Below are 19,664 nucleotides of genomic sequence, written 5' to 3' on the forward strand. Positions count from 1 at the left end.
GGTTGTTGCTGGTAACCCAGAATTCCTTTTGTACCTGGGGGTGCCGTGCCTCACCTGCTGGGTACAGGTGCCGCATAGCAAAAGATCTGAGGAGCCACTCAGGTGCGAGCAGTAATGGCGAAAGGGCAGGACTGGGTGCACACGTGCGAAGGAAGGTGGGCTCAGGCCACGGGCTGTCCTTCCTTAGGATTTAAGTGAACCGTGACAACGTGCCAGGTGACAGCAAGAACAAGCCCAACCAACAGTCTGCCGCCTATAGGGAATCCGCCTTCAAGCCCTTGGATATCGACATGGATGGGATGCATTGGTTGGATGGGTGGGATGTTGGGTGACCCCAGACACCAGCATCCTCGGTTCTGGGGAGTTCCCTTCACAGCGGTGTTTAGCCCCTGAGATGCTGTCCTGGGTCCTACAATGTCAACGTAGATTTTGATGTTGGCTTTTGAGTCTGCACCCCCTCAGAACATCACGTATGAGCTGTCACTCATCACAAACGTAACATCCCCGAGAGAGACCACCTCGCCGCCCTGGGGGGGCTGGCGAGGCAGCTGGCCGGGCTCCCCGGTGGCCTCTTCCTCCGCTGTCTGCCGGTACGCAGGGCTCGTCACCGCTGTCTTGGGCATCTCGGCCAGCTGGACCACCACGGCCTCTTCCGGGAGAGACTCCCACTCCCCGTCTTCCATCTTATTCACATGAGCCACGTTCTGCGTGTCCTTGATCCACTCCTGCCAGGATGAAACACTGTGACTCAGGCTCCGTGCGGCAAACCCCTCCCCTCGGGGCCCGTGCATCCCCGGGACCCTGGCAGCCTCCCTCCGGAGGTGATGCCACCCCCAGCAGAACAAGAAAGCTCTCATGTTTAGTATCTTGGCATAGAGCTTGTGGTTTCAGACCCGCCTTTTTTTTTTTTTTTTTTTTTGCTGTACGCGGGCTTCTCACTGCTGCGGCCTCTCCCGCTGCGGAGCACAGGCTCCGGACGCGCAGGCTCAGCGGCCATGGCTCACGGGCCCAGCCGCTCCGCGGCATGCGGGATCTTCCCGGACCGGCGCACGGACCCGTGTCCCCTGCATCGGCAGGCGGACTCCCAACCACTGCGCCACCAGGGAAGCCCCAGACCTGCCTTTTGTCATCAGCCTCAAAGCGGCTGGCCTGTGGTCACTCCTCACACATGAGGACCGCCTGAGGGGCTTTTCCGGAACCCAAAACAGGAAACACAGATTCCTCCCTGCGCCCCCACCCCGCAGGTATGTTCTCTGAGATGGGAGTGACTTTTCAGAAGGATTGTCACTCAGCAGGGCCAGGGGGCCCAGATGCTGAATCCTAACAGGTGCCCTGGGATTTCCTGATGCTGGCTGGGAGCACATCTGGAATACGGTGCTCCAGGGGACTGTATTCCACCGGGTGACTCCTCTGTTCCCTATAACATCTCCCTTCCCCGGCCCAGCCTCCCCCATCTCCTTCTTCTAGCCCCAAGTATTGAAAAGCTTCAGATTTCCTGTCCTAAACTCTGCTGTAACCCCCTCTCTTCTCCCTTGAAAGGAACTGGGACACCCCTAAATATGCCGCTTTGGCACAAGGATTATTTTCAGCTGCAGGCAATGGAGAATGCACCGCTGCAGAGAGCATTCTCTGCTCTCCGTTTATCCTCCCTAGAAGCAGGGCATAAATGGCCCTTTTGGCAAGGAAATGTACATTTGTAAACGGTCACCCTGACCCTTCCAACTCCAGAGACAACACTTATCACCTGGGAGAACTTGAGTCCGCATAAAATCTTACTAAAGAACCCTTATTTCTCATGCATTTCCTAGTCACCTTCCCATATCTTGCCTGCCACCCCCAAGTCCCCAACCCCTTTTCTTTTACTTGGTGTCTCCTCCACACTCTGTCACTCTTTGTTTTCACTTGTTTTCATGTGCATACAAAATAAACCTTTTCTCTTCTTAATCTTTTTTTTTTTGTCCATTTAATTTGCAGGTATCAGGGACAGAACTTAACAGGATAGAGGCATGTTTTTGTGGGTTTTCTTTCCATTTCTTTCCCTCTCCTATACCTATAAGTAGTTTTAAAATTCACCTTTTTGCTCCTCTGGAAGGTTAAATAGTGCATCCCTTCCAAAATAAGGATATGCCCCAGTGCTAACCCTCAGAACCTGGGAATGGGACTTTATTTGGAAATAGGGTCCTTGCAGATGTGATGAAGTGAAGGGTCTGACACGAGGTCCTCCTGGAGGAGGGTGGCCCTACATCCAATGACAGGGTCCTTCTAAGAGACAGAAGAGGAGAGACACAGACACAGAGGAGAAGCCCCATGAAGACAGAGGCAGAGACGGGAGGGAGGCAGCCACAAGCCCAGGGACGCCTGGAGCCCCCAGGAGCTGGAAGGGGCAGGAAGGACCCTCCCCTGGAGCCTCTGGAGGGAGCACGGCCCTGGGACACCTGGACCTCACACGTCTGGTCTCCAGGATGGGGGAGGATGAATGTGTGATGTTTTGAACCCCGCCGTTTGTGGCAGCCGCAGGGAACTGGCATAACTCTGATCCCATGGTCCCGTAAAGTCTACGCCTGGGTGTCCACTGCTGGCAATCTCCTGGGGACACGGTGCTGATTCCCTCCGTCTCATTCCTCCCAACTCCTTAAGCATTTGTCATGTGAATGAAACAACAACCGTAAAGTTTGAAAAAGGAAGTGTAGGTTTTGTTGTCAGCTCTGCAGAGGGAACAGATTAAGAACACAACTTCCTGATAAGATCAGAAAGTGATTAGGCTGGAAAATCCCGTAGTGGGGGCCACTGATCTCCGGGGCTGATTTCAAGAGAAGCCACCCTCGGAGGCCCTTGGATCTGCTCTCTCTGACCCAAAGAGAAAAGAACGTGCTGCTGCTTTCAAATGCAAAAGGGCTCCAGGCATTTAAAGAGGCTGCTGGAATAAACGCGGGGTTTACATGGTGCACAGGGGGGTAGCAGGACGGCACAGAGCAAGCCTGTTTCTCAGGCCCAAGGACATGACGCTTACCTGGAAGTTACCTTGGTGAGACTCAAAGAGCCCCGAGAAGGTGAATCTGGGATCCGGCACGCTGGGCATGAGAACCTTCTTAACCCTGAAATGGACATGGAGAGTCTGGTCGGACAGGCTGGCGCCCCTGAGCAGGGCTGTGGACGTCCAGGCGGACAGACCCCACCCACCGCCCCGCCATGAGGGGCCCGGGATGGCTGCAGACTTTGACCCCAGAGGCTGCACACCTTGGCGGAACTGCGTCCCCAATTTCAAAACACGTGCCCCGCTCCTACCCTCGCAGGTACCCTGCTCCCAGCATCCACGAGAAGCCCTCACCAGGAATGTGATATTAGGGGCGTGGAGCCCGTCTCTGCCAAAGAGCAATTCTCATTACCCAGGAATCACTACTTCTGTTGACATTGCGGACTGAATCGTGTCCCCACCTCCCCAAATTCATAACTTGAAACCCTAGCCCCTCAATCTGACCGTATCTGGAGGTTATACTTCTTAGGAGGTAATTAGGGTGAAATGAGGTCATAGACATGGGGTATGAATGTGAACAGGATACACCACCCCAAAATATGCCACTTGGGGATATTGTGTATTTGGAGGTGAAGGCACTTGAGAAACAGCAGAGGTAGGAGAAGCCCTCTGCCCTCCCCCACCCACCTAAAAGCAGACCACAAATTTCCCTCTTTACAAAAAAAAACAATTCCATTTGTAAAGGTGCCCCCCCCCTTTACCTGGAAATGGACGAGTCACGTCACTGAGAGGCACCAAGATGCTTCCACACAGACAACCGTTATCTGCCTGTAGTTTCCCCCACGCATTTCTTAGTCACCCTCCCACTAGTTACCCACATCCAAACTCCCTTTTCATTTGTCTTCCTTTTCCACTTCTCCACAAATTATCACCTTTTGTTAAAATGGTACAGAAGCCCCCGAATTAACTGCCTTGTTAGGTGTTCACTTCCTTTCTACGAATCTCCACGCGCTTAAAAACTTTACATCAGTAAAGAAACATGCATTTTCTTACGTTGCTCTGTCTTTGGTCAGTTTAATTCGCAGGCCCCCAGATACAGAACCTAAGAGGTTTTCATCTAATAAGATGCTAACCCTATGTGACTGGTGTCCTTAAAAGAAGAGGAGATTAGTACACAGATGCACACAGAGGGACGACCGTGTGAGGACACAGGGAGGAGAGGGCCGTCTACACACCCAGGAGAGAGGCCGCGGGAGGAACCAGCCCTGCCCGCACCTGGACCTCAGATTCAAGCCTCCAGTACTGGGAGAAATAAACGTCTTTTGTTTGAGCCCCCCCCCCCAGTCTGGGGTGCTTTGTTATGGCAACCCCAGGAAAATAATACAGTTGATTTCACCTCTCGTCATGAACAGGGACTTCCTTGAAGACAGGACAAGTGTTAGTTTTTTCCAAGAAGTGTACCCCTCAGATTCCCTCAGGGATGATTTCAGTTTTGTATTAAAAACATCAGACATGTCACCTGTCAACACGCTTATCTGATTGCTTCATCTACTCCCTTGCAGAGAACCATATTGCAGGCATCTGTCTGAGCTGGTCAAAGAGAGAAGAGCAGACTGAAGAAAAAATGGGGCGATTTGCAAGAATCAAGAGAAGCTGTATCCAACCATGACGGGACGTCCTTGAAATTGTCTAACTTAGCCTAGCTCAGACCCAGCCTGAGTTGTCCAGAATGGCGGTCCATGTTTCTCTATGCATCACTCCAGTCGTTGGTATGGAAACCTCATCCTAAGAAACAAAGATGGCACCCACGGCCCTGGGCGTCAGTGCCTTCAAACATCATCAAGAAGTAAAAGGCCCGGGCGCAAGTACGTTTAAAGAAAGATGGAAATAGCGGTTGTTAAATTATTGCACGGAAGGTTAATGGGGAGAAATATTTAATATCATATTTTTGAAATGCTTTCTATGGTCTCAAAGAATATTGTTTTGCTGTATCTGTAAATGGATTTACAAACCAGACAAGCTTTCTTCTTGTCCAGTTTTTCTCACCTCACTCACCAAATTGTCTCATTTAATAAATCTCAATAAAAATTAAAAGTGTTTTACGTACCTGTCATCGTAACATGACAGGAGGACACAGCTCAATGGGGCGTGTGTTTGAAGCAAGGTAACGCTCTCATAGGAATGAGCATTCTTATATCCTACTGTCTCCAAGAGAATATTTGTCAATGAATTCTGCAGATATCTCTGCACCTTTGGCATTATTTCCCTCTCAATTTTCTTGTCATATACCACTGGCAAAGTGTGTATTATAGAGAAAGTGATATTCAGCTAAATAATCATATCAGACAATTCTTTTTTTCCCCCCCCAGTTCAGGGACATATTGGAACCAAAGCCCATGTGTCTGAGGATTCTGTCAGGGTCATCCTTACCTCCGTAGTTTCCATAAAGGCAGAAGGAGAAGGGAGGCTATCAGGAAGGTGACCATGCCAGCAATTAAAATAAAATTTGGGAAAAGGCTCTTTTCCTGGCACAAATCTAAAGCAAAACAGAATGAGGGCCGTAAGTTATCAAGATAATTTCAACATAATACTAGATCGCACTCCAAACCCTGCCACCCACATTGTTTCTTCCTTTATAAATGTCAGGGTCAGCAAATCTTGATTTTGGTGTGAAATATCCTGGAAAGAGAGATGGTGACACTGGACAGGCAAACATCAGGAAGGAGGGAGTGTAGATTTAACTCACTGCCAGGGGTATTTGAGGATATCAGGGCTTTCTTTGGTCTATCCATATCTATCATCTATCTATCTATCTATCATCTATCTACCTATCTGTCTATCATCTATCTATCTATCATCTATCTATTTACCTACCTGCCTATCTACTTATCTATCTACGATATATATCTGTCTACTTACCTATCCATCTATCTAGCTATCTATCACCTATCATCCATCTATGTCTATCTATCTATATATGTCATCTATCTATCACCTATTTATATCTCTCATCTATCTCTCATCATCTATCATCTATCAATCTATCCATCTATCACCTATTTATCTATAGATCTCTCTATGCATCTGTATCTATATCCATGGAACCACATTCATAAATGACACATTATTCTTGCTATGAAATAAAAATGAAAATTAGTCCAATAATGATGGAATCTAGAAGAGGAATTCTTCCACCGTGACCTCTGGAGCAGAACTTGGGGTCATCCGTGTTTTCGGGTGCCCCATTCCACCCTCCCCCCAACGTAGGGTGCTGGACCATGTTGTGCAGCGATGCTGTGTGACATTACCTGTTAGCTTGCCCCTCTGCTGGTGTATCACCTCTGACCAGTCACTTGGGTATGTGTCAGAGCCGTAGCTGGACTCCAGCGTTTTCACTCTGGCCCGAAAGAAATAACACTTCTCATCATCCAAACTGTCGAGCGTGACATTGCAGGTTTTTGCCTCCTTGGACTAGAAGGAAAAACAGACACGATGACCCATGATTGACCCAGACTTTTTCATCTTCTACCAGGGATTCACACAAGATTCCTCCTTGCAGGATTTCCCTCTCTTGTTTAACTTCCTCTCTCTGCCCAGATATTTATCCTCCAAACAGCAGCAAAAACAAATGTGGCAGCACCTCTACACCTCCCTCCAAAAAGGAAAAAAAATTCGTTATGACAAACATGATGACAGACGCTTTTGAAGAATTACTAAGTTCTTTCTTTTAAAAAAAAAAGTAATTTTTTAAAATAGAAGTATAGTTGCTGTACAGTATTATATGTTACGGGTGTACAATATAGTGGTTCACAATTTTTAAGGGTTAGACTTCATTTACAGTTATTATAAAATATTGGCTATATTTCCCAAGTAACTTTTTTTATGAATATAAAAGTAATGTATGCTGTGGCTTCCCTGGTGGCACAGTGGTTAAGAATCCGCCTGCCAATGCAGGGGACATGGGTTCGAGCCCTGGTCTGGGAAGATCCCACATGCCACGGAGCAACTAAGCCCGTGCGCCACAACTACTGAGCCTGCGCTCTAGAGCCCGCAAGCCACAACTACTGAGCCCGCGTGCCACAACTACTGAAACCCGTGCGCCTAGAGCCCGTGCTCCGCAACAAGAGAAGCCACCGCAATGAGAAGCCCGTGCACCGCAACAAAGAGTAGCCTCCGCTCGCCGCAACTAGAGAAACCCCGCACGCAGCAACAAAGACCCAACACAGCCCCAAAATAAATTAATTAATTAATTTAAAAAGAAAGAAAAGTAATGCATGCTTACATTTGAGACTTTAGAAAACACACACAAACACACACACACACACACACACACACACACATACACACACACAAAGGCAAAATAAGACACTTAAAACCCGTCTTTATCCTAGCTCCAAAATACAATCACCATTAACAAATTGATATCATTTCTCTCCTTCCGGGGGTACGGTATTCATTGAACACAATATTTAATGTACGCATTGCTTCTTATCACTAAATATTCTTCAAAATACCTTTTGATGGCTCTTAAATATTTTATTATAAATGCACCATAATTTGTTTGACTGTTCTCCTGCTGTATGCCACATAGGTGGTCCCTAAGTCCATGTATTTATTTTAGATAGTGCTTCGATAGACGTCTTCGTGCATAGAGCCTCATCCACATTTTGAATTATTCCCTGAGGATTGATTTCTGCAAAGGGAATTAATTGATCACAACAAGGACGGAGGTCTTAAAGTTTCCTGGTGTTCAACATCATTAAAAATGATCACATTTTATGATCAGATATTTAGGAGAACTCCAGTATCCCTCTATTTCTTTTTTAATTTTAATTTATTTATATTATTTATTTTTGGCTGTGTTGGGTCTTCGTTGCTACGCACGGGCTTTCTCTAGTTGCGGTGAGTGGGGGCTACTCTTTGTTGCGGTGGGCGGGCTTCTCATTGCGGTGGCTTCTCTTGTTGCGGAGCACGGGCTCTAGGCACGTGGGCTTCAGTAGATGCGGCACGCGGGCTCAGTAGTTGTGGCTCCCGGGCTTAGTTGCTCCATGGCACGTGGGATCTTCCCTGACCTGGGCTCGATCCCGTGTCCCCTGCATTGGCAGGCAGATTCGTAACCACTGCGCCACCAGGGAAGCCAAGTATCCCTCTATTTTAATGTGTATTTCTTTGATGAGCAGTGATTCTATTCTACTGATTCCAGCCATTTGTCCGTCTTCTCCCTTTTTGGATGAGTGCCCCCTGCTTCTGTCACATACACTGGGCTCCACAATCACATGACCAAGTCCTTAAAATAAATCTCAATATCTTTGTCTCTGTGTCTCTCCATCTTTCTCCACCGTTCGCATCTTGGGGATACTTACGTACACCTGGCCTGAGAAGACGTCCCTGCCCTCACCTGCCACTCGGTGTCAAAGGTGCTCTTGTGCTGGATTTCATACACGAGACCTTTGTACCACAGGTCAGAGCAAGTCACTGTCACTGCTCCCTGATGCCACTGGAAGCTCAGATCACTCAGGGATCTGGGTTTCACTAAGAAGGAGAAATAGCACAATGACTAACACCTCTGCCAAGATAAACATTCCACATCTCTGAAATTACAGTGGTAACTGGGTTTGGATTCACTTTCCTCTGACTGTTCCAATCCTTCCTCTAATACCTTATGAGATGTGGGGTTTCCTTGTCTTTAGTACATTGACAATAGAACTTTTAGCCAGCTCTCCAAGGACCCTTAGGTGTCTCGTGGAAAGAGCGCTCTGAAATTGCTTGAAAAACTTTTCTGTATCTGTTATGGGATGAATTGTGTCCCACCAGAAAAAGACACTTTGAAGTCCTGGACCCTAGCACCTCAGAATCTTTGGAAAGAGGGTCATTACAGGTGTAATTGTTTAAGATAAGATGAGGTCATCCTGGAGTAGCGTGAGCCCTAATCCTGTATGACTGGTGTCCTTATCAGAAGAGAAGAGACACAGACACAGAGGAGAAGCCACATGAAGACGGATGCAGAGACGGGAGGAGGCGGCCCCAAGCCCAGGGACGCCCAAGGTTACGAGCAGCTCCCAAGAATTGGGAGAGGCTTGGAGCAGATTCTCCCTCAGAACTTCCAGAAGGAACCAACCCTACCCACATCTCGACTGTAGAATTTCTGTTGTCCAGAACTGGAAGATAATGTTTATTTTAAGCAACACAATTTCTGATCATTTTTGATGGCAGCCCGAGGAGACTTACACAATGTCTATGAGGGATTGTTTTCAGTAGGGGGTCCATAGCTCTCATGGGATTCTGAGATGGACCTGTGACATCCCATCCCTCAAAACAGGGGGGGAGGGGAAAGAAACTCTGCCTCACAGAAATCCAGACGAAAACATGAATCTTTGGAGAGAGGGTTTCACTACCTTTGTATGATGTATCCTAATCCAAAATGGACAGTCAACCCTCAAGGTACTAAAGCACGTACGGTAACTGCTGATCCACAGACTCTTGCTGAGAAGAGGGTGTGTTCCATTCCTGATGGAAAAATATAGAACTTCATCTTTCTCTACTTCCAAGAGGCACCCGGCAGTGTAACCTTGTTGAAGGGTATACTGGGAGCACGGTCTGTAGGCCTCATTGCTGCTTAACCTGTGATTTAAAAAGAGAAAAATTCAGCTATGTAGCATCTTAAAAATAACAACTTAAGGGCCGTTCCTTTGCTCCATGACTCTGTCACTGACTCAGATTGGGTACCACGTCACTCGCTTCAATGACCCCCTCCCCTTACAAAACTACAGCAAGACCTGTCGAAACAGAAAAGTACCCCTCTCTCCAATGTTTACCCCCCTTGAATGGATCTTGTAGGGCTCGAACTGTGGCCCTCCAAATGGCATGCCTACGTATCGATACTAACCCCGGAACCTGGGAACAGGACCTCATTAGGAAATAGGATCTTTGCAGATGTGATGAAGTGAGGGGTCTGAGATGAGGTCCTCTTGGATGATGGTGGCCCTACACCCCATGACAGGGTCCTTCTAAGAGACAGAAGACGAGAGACACAGACACAGAGGAGAAGGCCCGGGAAGACAGAGGCAGAGATGGGAGGGACGCGGCCACAAGCCCAGGGACGCCTGGAGCCCCCAGAAGCTGGAAGGGGCAGGAAGGAGCCTCCCCTGGAGCCTCAGGAGGGAGCGCGGTCCTGGGACACCTTGACCTCAGACATCTGGTCTCCAGGATGGGGGAGGATGAATTTTCCTTGTTTTAAGCTGCCCAGTTTTGGGTACTTTGTTGCGGCCGCCCTAGGAAAGTAATTGACCTGCAGAGTAACCCAGCCCTTGACTCAAAGAGGCATTTTTATTTTCTATTGGAGTAGAGCTGATTAACAGTGTTGTGATAGCTCCAGGTGCACAGCAAAGTGAATCAGCCATGCATATACATGTATCCAGTCTCCCCTCCCATCCAGGCTGCCACATAACATTGAGCAGACTTCCCTGTATTATACAGTAGGTCCTTGTTGGTTATCATTTTTTTAAAAATAAAATTTATTTATTTACTTCTGGCTGCATTGGGTCTTTGTTGCTGCGCGTGGGCTTTTCTCTAGTTGCGGTGAGCGGGGGCTACTCTTCGTTGCGGTGCGCGGGCTTCTCATTGCAGTGGCTTCTCTTGTTGTGGAGCATGGGCTCTAGGCACGTGGGCTTCAGTAGTTGCAGCTCACGAGCTCAGTAATTGTGGCTCGCGGGCTCTAGAGTGCAGGCTCAGTAGTTGTGGCGCACAGGCTTAGTTGCTCCGGGGCATGTGGGATCTTCCTGGACCAGGGCTCAAACCCGTGTCCCCTGCATTGGCAGGTAGATTCTTAACCACTGCGCCACCAGGGAAGTCCCTGGTTATCCTTTTTAAATGTAGCAAACTCCCTAACTATCCCTTCCAGGAGACACTTTTAGTAGGGATATCCCAAGATTGGGTATATCTTTGAGGCTTCCCTGCAATATTAAGAAGAAGCCTATAGGACCGAGTGTGAGACCAGCTTATACTCCATCCTTAAGATCTCAAACCCAAGCAGTGACGAGACGAAGAATTATCTCCTTTATGATTAAAGAAATGGATGCGGGACTTCCCTTGTGGTTAAGAATCTGCCTACCAATGCAGGGGACACGGGTTCGAGCCCTGGTCTGGGAAGATCCCACATGCCCCGGAGCAACTAAGCCCGTGCGCCACAACTACTGAGCCTGCGCTCTAGAGCCCGCGAACCACAACTACTGAAGCCCACATGCCTAGAGCCCGTGCTCCGCAACAAGAGAAGCCACAGCAATGAGAAGCCCGCGCACCGCAACAAAGAGTAGCCCCTGCTCGCTGCAACTAGAGAAAGCCTGTGCGCAGCAAGGAAGACCCAACGCAGCCAAAAATAAATTAATTCATTCACTAAAAAAAAGAAAAAAGATATAATCAAATATCTATTTAAAAAAAAATAATCTAAGTGGTTTCGAGCATGAGTCAGTCATCACTCCGTTAGAAGGTCTGGGAGCTGTGGCTGCAGCTGTGGTGAGGCCTGAGAGCTAGAGGGCACACACATACACACTTGCACCTTCTGATCCTTCACACGCTCGCGTCCTGGGCCTCCCAGCTGTTGACATCTTAGAAGAGGAACTATTTTAGCCATGGGCATGGTTTTCCCTTCCTCAGGGCACTTACTTCTGGAGGAATGTCAAATTAGTCCCGGGGTATTCACTTGCGTTCCATGTAACCTTCACAGTTTCGAAATTGAAGTTGATGATTTGAAGCTGCAATGTTTCTCCTGGGTAAAAAGACACACATAGAGTAGACTTCGAGGCGATGCTGGAAAGAGCTTGAAATTTGTAAAATGATGTCGGCACTCATGTTATAAGAATGATATAGTGCTTTTTAAAAAAATTTGATGATATATTTTATTTAACCCTATATATCCAGAATACTATCATTTCAACATGATATCTATATCTATCTATCCATCTATCTATCTACCTCTATTATCTATCTATCTCTATTATCTATCTATGTATCTATCTATCATCAGCATCATCTAGCTATTATTTATCTACTATCTATTTATGTATCTATCATCTATATCGTCTATCTACCTATCTATCATCTATCTTGTCATCATCTATCTGTTACCTATGTCATCTATCTGTAATTATCAACAAGATATTTTATATTCTTACTATGTGTCCAGAGTCTGTTATGTGTTTCATACTTATAATACAAGAATGATAGAGTGCTTTAAAGGGACAGAGAAAACCAAGATTCTCACAAACAAACCGGTCATGACTTATGTCAGTAAGAACTGCAGGATCTATGGAGGTCGGTGAGAAAACTCAATCACTTTGAGAGACAACAGTCAGTGCAAGATTACAGCGGACTTTCTTCTCTCGTTGGCAAGAGGTAAGGATTATCGGTTAGTGTGAAGAGTAAACAGTGAGTGCCGACTGTGTGTCCAGTGGCACCATGTTTTGTGGGCACACAGAGAGGAACTGGACACTGTCCCATCCACCAAAGTCACTGTCTTACTCAGAACACCACACATGACGAGTCGAGGAAAAGCTCAAGGTCAAGTGAGTCCTTCAATGTGTGCTTTACAAGCTACTTAGGCTCCACACCTGTCAGAATGGCCATCATCAAAAAGACCACAAATAATAAATGTTGGCGAGGGTGTGGAGAAAAGGGAACCCTGGCACACTGTTGGTAGGGATGCAAATTGGTGCAGCCACTGTGGAGAACACTACGGCAGTTTCTCTAAAAGATAAAAATAGAGCTGCCATAGAAACCAGCGATTCCACTCCTGGGCATTTATCGCAAAAAAACAAAAACTCTAATTTGAAAAGACACATGCACCCAATGTTCATAGCAGTACTACTTGCAATAGCCAAGACACGGAAGCAACTTAAATGTCCGTCAACAAAGGAATGGATAAAGAAGATGTGGTACATGTGTACAATGGAATACCACTCAGCCATAAAAAAGAATGAAATAATGCCATTGGCAGCAACATGGATGGACCTAGAGATGATCATACTGAGTGAAGCAAGTCAGACAAAGACCAATATCACATGATATCACTTACATGTGGGATCTAAAATATGACACAAACTAGTGAATGTAACAAAACAGAAGCAGACTCACAGATACAAAAACAAACTAGCGGTTACAAGTGGGGAGAGGGAAGGGGGCAAGTGTCAAGACAGGGGTAGAGGATTAAGAGGTACAAACTATTACGTATAAAATAAATAAGCTACAAGGATATATTGTATAACACAGGGGATATAGCCAATATTTCATAATAACTCTACATGGAGTATAATCTTTAAAAAATTGTGAATCCCTATGTTGTATACCTGAAACATATATAATATTATAAATCAACTATATCTCAATTTTAAAACTCATAATATATATTTTTTATAAATTTATTTATTTATTTGTTTTATTTATTTATTGGCTGCGTTGGGTCGTCATAACTGCACGCGGGCTTTCTCTAGTTGTGGCGAGTGGCGGCTACACTTGAAGCCAATACACGGGCTTCTCATTGTGGTGACTTCTCTTGCTGCGGAGCACGGGCTCTAGGGACACAGGCTTCAGTAGTTGTGGCACACGGGCTTAGTTGCTCCGCGGCATGTGGGATCTTCCTGGACCAGGGCTCGAATCCGTGTCCCCTGCACTGGCAGGTGGGTTCTTAACCACTGCGCCACCAGGGCAGTCCCAAAACTCATTATATATATATATATATATATATATATATATTTTTTTTTTTTTTTTTTTTTTTTTTTTTGCGGTACGCGGGCCTCTCACTGTTGTGGCCTCTCCCGTTGCGGAGCACAGGCTCCGGACGCGCAGGCTCAGCGGCCGTGGCTCACGGGACCAGCCGCTCCGCGGCCTGTGGGATCTTCCCGGACCGGGGCACGAACCCATGTCCCCTGCATCGGCAGGCGGACTCTCAACCACTGCGCCACCAGGGAAGCCCTCATAATATATTAAAAATAAATAAATAAATAAAATGTGTAAGTTTTTTCTTCATCCCTTTGAAATATAGGTAGAGACTTTTCGAAGTTAGTGAGCTTTAGCCAGATTTGGGACCTAGGCATAACTTTCTCAAGGGAGCCAACTCTTTGAAGAGCAAACATGAACGGTGTGGAGCCCCATTTCTGTGAGGGGCTAAGAGTCTGGCTCCAGGTCGTCAAAGCACCTTCAGTCAGAAAGACAGGAGTTAATTTTTCCCTTGGAGAAAGCCAATGATCTGACCCAGGTGGTCCCTCCACCTGGAAGGTGAGTTTAGGAAGAATTATGGTTACAAATGGTACTGGGACATCCTCCCGTTTGAGAACGCGGGTGCAGTGGCTGGTGTCCACCTTGCTCTAGAAGAGGGTTTGTGTCTTGTCAACCTCTTTCTCAAAAAGCATGTGCATCAGAGCGCAGGCTTGTTCAATGCTTATTCAGTCATGAAATCGTGTCTCTCTTATCTCTACCTTGGTGGAGAAGAATTCTGGGTTGGCGAGAAATGCCAGTTTTGATTCTATTTCTCCGGTACCATCAGAAACACCTCCATCTCTCCAGAAATTACCGCCAACCTGGGCCATCGGTGGTTAACCATCCTGGTGGCACCATTGCCCCTGAGAGATACCATCTCATTCCTGTGATTTCACTGTTCCCACCTGAATGTCGGCTCCTGAACGGAAAGAGCTCAGGGCCAGCAGGACCCGTTGTTGCTTAGAAAGTATGTGCTGATTTTATGGGATATTATGAACTTATTCGGAAATTTTAAGAGATGAAGGTGTAAATGGCAAAGTGTACCAGGACAGCCCTGGTGACAAAGGTTGTCTGTACCAAGGCAAGGGTGGGGGTGGGGGGTGTCTCTGGGTCGATTTCCTCATGCTTCTTTTGACACCGGTTCACAAGGGTTCATGAGGGTTAGGCGTGTTCGGGGCAAAGGCGCATTAGCACTAGCCCCAACAGAAACACAGTAGCCTTATGTGGAAACATGATCTGAATCGCCAATGGAGTCGTGAAGTCTGAATCTGTTGGTTCAAAATGGATCGACAGGGTGGAAATGGCCCCGGAGGGACCTCCCTGCGCAGCTCCGGGACCTCGGGTGCGATGGGGGGAGGCTTTCCTAAGACTGTGCCCAGTGGGACCGCAGGTGTTCACACACCTGCGATGACCTCGGGCAAAAGAAAAGCAGGCAAACCACAAAGGCCTTTCGTAAAGCAAGTTCTGCATTTTCCAGGAAGTTCCTACAAAGGTTCTGAGTGAGCCCGGCTTCACAGAGGGATGAGAACCGCCTCGGGTGGGACCCTCTGTGCATCCACGACCTTAACCCCTACTTCTGCCCACGGATGTGCTTCAAGTGGGTCAGAATCTAGAACTGGTCTAAAGGGCTCTTTCTTCACTCAAATTCCACGTGCGCAGTGGTGGCAGGTAGAGGGGGGCTGTCAGAAGGAAGCCATGGGTCTCAAGGAGTCTGTGACCACAGGGAGCTCCGATCACAGCCAACTCTCTCCTCCCTCTGCCTTCTGTCGCTGGCAGATGGAGTCCTCGGTTCGGCCACGTGAAAACAGAGCACCGGGCATTGCACAGAGCTAGGGAATCATGTGGGTGCCAGCCCTGGGGACACCCCACATCCAGGCTCTCTCACCCTCCTCACTGTGTCCACTTGATACCCAGTTTGCAACCCCAGGGCTGCAGCAAAGAAGGCCCCTAGGGACCCTTCCAAACCAGGTAGGCGAGAGGCCAGCTCGGACGTGGACGGTCAAGCATGGGGTGATGCCTGGGGACAGTTCAGAAGCTACATGTCACGAACGTGCCACCACCTGCTCCCATCCGGGCCTCCCTTGAGCTGGAAAGCAAATCGAAGCTGTCTAGTGCAAGAGGGGACCAGATACCTCCCGTCCGCCCCCTCCTCTTGCTGCCTTTTGACAAAGCTTGTAAGGTGATCATGCAGCCTGGAAACAATTCTCTGGAAAAGCCCCAGGAACCAGGCCCTGCGGACAGAGAGCAAAGGTGACTCTGATAATCGTTCTCAGAAGGTGCGGCCAGCCGTGGGATGGGATTCAAGGGTGACCCCACGGACAACGGGTGACTGGGGAGGCTCTTGTCTTTCTCGGGGGCACTGTGGCGGCATGATCTCACCACGGGAAGGGAAATGTTAATTCAGACAAAAGCCTTTCACCTCTTTGGAGGCAGACAGAACAGCAAAGCAGCCCAGATTCTCAGTTCCGCGGACAAGGGCTCTTCTATTGATTCTTTTCCATTCAGACCTAATCCTGAGCTCAGTCAAGAGTGGGTCCTGGGGCTTCCCTGCTGGCGCAGTGGTTGAGATTCCACCTGCCGATGCAGGGGACACGGGTTCGAGCCCTGGTCTGGGAGGATCCCACATGCCGCGGAGCAACTGGGCCCATGAGCCACAGCTACTGAGCCTGCGCGTCTGGAGTCTGTGCTCCGCAACGGGAGAGGCCGCGATAGTGAGAGGCCCGCGCACCGCGATGAAGAGTGGCCCCCGCTCGCCACAACTAGAGAAAGCCCTCGCACAGAAACCAAGACCCAACACAGCCATAAATAAATTAATTAATTAATTTTAAAAAATAATTAAAAAAAAAAACAGTGGGTCCTTTGCAACAGGCAAATGGAGCTTTGCCCGAGACTCAGGAACCTGTGTAAGCCCTTGCCACTTTGACAAGGAAAACACTGCAGTTGCAAAAGACACCATAAAAAGAAGAGAGCAGAGCTGTTCAAAGAAAGGGCATTTCAGGCAGACAAATGGCTACGTTCGCCAGCGTTGACTTACTCAGCTCCGTTTCTTCTGAAGCCATCAGATGTCCCAGCAGGAAGAGAGCAGCTGAGGCTGCCCAGGGCAGAAGGATGCGCCCCATGCTTGAAGGAGGAGAAAGCAGTGAGCAGAAGGTCAGCGCCCCAGCTCCTCGTACAGAGGTCCCCCCGTCTTTAAAATGTGGAAAAGAAACTCGGGAAATGACTACAGGAAACAGCCATGCTTTATTTTAAAAGATGACTCTTGTCAAAAAAAAAAAAGTGCAGGATCATTTTTTCAGCCCCGCCGAGCACTGTTGCAGCCCCGCCGGATACATCTCACTTGAAACAGTATCAGATATGATCTGCACCCAGGACTCTCACCCTCTGCTGGGTTGTGAGAACCCTGCGTTTGGAGGTCGAGGTCCAAGCGCGGTCCTGCAGCCCTCGTCTTGCTGAGGCTTCCTGGCTGCTCACCCAGAAGCAGGGACACTTGGTCCCTCTCCCAATGGCCTCAAGCCAAGCAGGGGACAGCATGGTATCCATAAAGGACAAAGTTTGGGGACGTGCAGAATCCCAAGGAGAATCGTTTCCCAGATGTTACCAGGGGGATGTGTAGGTGGGCTTTTTCCCACAGAAGCAAGCCTGGATTGATCCCCAGTGGCCAGTTTATGGCCCCCGTGTCTGCCTCCAAATGTGTCCCCGGGAGTGGGTGACTCTAACGCAACATGACACGCACCGCGATAACCGTGCTTGTGAAATCATGTCAAAACTACAAAGCCCCTTCACCGATATCCACTGACAGAATCTGTGGGCGGCGGGAGATGGGCAGAGTAAACACCAATTGCTCCATTGTAGAGTTAAGAACTCAGTTTCCCAGAAGCAGACAGCGGCCGATTGACTTCCAGTGGCATACTGCAGGGCAGGTTGAGACTCGGGTCTTCCTGGCACCAGATCAGGGGTGCTTCCACCGTGGGCATCCTTCTGGAGGTCAGAGGTCCAACACTGCTGTCCCTGGGCTGAAATCCAGGTGTGGGCAGGGCTGGCTCCTTCCGGAGGCTCCGGGGAGAATCCGTCTTCTTGCCTTTCCAGCTTCTAGAGGCGCCCACCTTCCTCAGCTCATGTCCCCACGTGACACCAACCTCTGCTTCTCTGACTCTGAACCTTCTGCTTCCTTCTTGCAAGTAAGGGCCCTTGTGCCCACCTGGATAACTCAGGACACTCTTTCCGCTTCCAGATTCTTTTTTTTGGCCGTGCCGTGGCGGCTTGCAGGATCTTAGTACCCTGACCAGGGATTGAACCCACGCCCCCTGCAGTGAAAGCACAGAGTCTTAACCACTGGACCACCGGGGAAGTCCCCATCTCCAGATTCTTAATCACATCTGCAAAAGGTCTTTTTTTTTTTTTTTTTTTTTTTTTTTGCGGTACGTGGGCCTCGCACTGCTGTGGCCTCTCCCGTTGCGGAGCACAGGCTCCGGACGCGCAAGCTCAGCGGCCATGGCTCACGGGCCCAGCCGCTCCGCGGCACGTGGGATCTTCCCGGACCGGGGCACGAACCCGTGTCCCCTGCATCGGCAGGCGGACTCTCAACCACTGCGCCACCAGGGAAGCCCTGCAAAAGGTCTTTTGGCCTGTCAGGTGACATATTTGCAGTTGCCAGGAATTAGGACGTGGACATCTTTGGGGACATTAGTCTATCTACTACCCAGGGATTACGACGTGGACACCTTAGTGTGATAGATGATAGATTGACAGACACAGACATGCATATATACTCATGTACATTGATGACAGATTGATGATAGATAAGTAGATAGATGATAGTGAGATAGATGGTAGGTAGATGATAGATAGATAGATAGATAGATAGATAGATAGATAGATAGATAGATGATAGATAATTGATAGAAAACCTCTCATGCTAGCTCAGGGCTTCTCAGCCTCAGCACTCCTGACATCGGGGCTGGGTGACGCTCTGATGTGGGGCATCCTGGGCCCTGTGGGGGGCGGAGCAGCTTCCCTGGTCTCCACCCACCAGGTGCCAGGAGCTCCCCGCCCCCAGCCAGGACAGCCAAAGGGCTCCAGGCATCCCCCAGCTTCCCTTTGGTGGGGGGGCCCCTTATCCCTTCATCTCCCCCCACTGCTCCCTCCTTCCCGCCATCCAGGGCAGCTAGAGCTTCTAGCTCTTTTCCAGAGCAGACCTTGCCCTGAAGGAACTGTTCATTTCAGAAATTTTATCTACAGAAGGAAATACTCAGGCAGACCACACGGGAAGAAAAGGCCTGGGAGGCCACTCTGAGGTCGGAGAAGAAAGCCAAACCTCACCGTGGTGCTTCTGCAGCAGGGATGGGGATCCTGTGAGATTAGGATTTTATGGGAACAGAGATGAGTGGTCCCCGAAGATGGGTTCTCACAGCTCCCCGGGTCAATGACGTGAAAGAGTGTTTGCCCTTCGGGAGGACCAAAGAGGCACAAAGAGAGGCTGGGAAGCCGCGGTGCTCTCTCGCACTCCCTGGAAAACTGCGACAGGCTGTCACCCCATGTTTTGACGGCTCTGAGACGCTGGACCGCTCCGAGAAGGGCGACCCGGTGGGAAAAGCGTGATGGCCGGGGTTGTGCCACCTCGGTGAACTGCGCGGGAAGGTTTTACGTTCTCTGGTCCTGCCCTTCGCGGGCGCATAAACCTGGGCGGGGGGGCGGGGGGGAGAACATGGGCAGGCGAGCCGTCCCCTCCCTTCTGGATTCCAGAATGGAAACAAACTGCACGTGAATCTCGGAGGCCACGGCCATGTCTCGTGGAGATGACACATCAAACCGCATGCCATCTCCTTCCCACTGTCCGCCCTCTGCGCTCAAAGCCACAAACGGGTACTGTGCCGTGCGCTCTTCTCCGTATCAGAGGTGCAGGGTGAGTCAGCAAGCGAGAAAAGCAAAGAGGAGGGAGGTT

General features: G+C 48.9%; 1 protein-coding gene across 1 annotated transcript in view; it reads right to left on the bottom strand.

Moving 5' to 3' along the window:
* Nucleotides 1-458: 458 nt before the first annotated feature.
* Nucleotides 459-19,664, bottom strand: part of LOC309978839 (cytokine receptor-like factor 2) — a gene marked incomplete at both ends in the record, with an annotated part of 28,748 nt that continues 9,542 nt past the window's right edge. The window contains 6 exons of the mRNA XM_082865486.1: nucleotides 459-725; nucleotides 3,011-3,095; nucleotides 5,405-5,510; nucleotides 6,283-6,445; nucleotides 8,373-8,506; nucleotides 9,432-9,595. Of these exons, the coding sequence (XP_082721612.1) occupies nucleotides 459-725; nucleotides 3,011-3,095; nucleotides 5,405-5,510; nucleotides 6,283-6,445; nucleotides 8,373-8,506; nucleotides 9,432-9,595 (919 nt within the window). The remainder of the gene's footprint in view (nucleotides 726-3,010; nucleotides 3,096-5,404; nucleotides 5,511-6,282; nucleotides 6,446-8,372; nucleotides 8,507-9,431; nucleotides 9,596-19,664) is intronic.

This window comes from Leucopleurus acutus, assembly GCF_964270905.1.
Source record: "Leucopleurus acutus genome assembly, chromosome: Y".
NCBI lineage: Eukaryota > Metazoa > Chordata > Mammalia > Artiodactyla > Delphinidae > Leucopleurus > Leucopleurus acutus.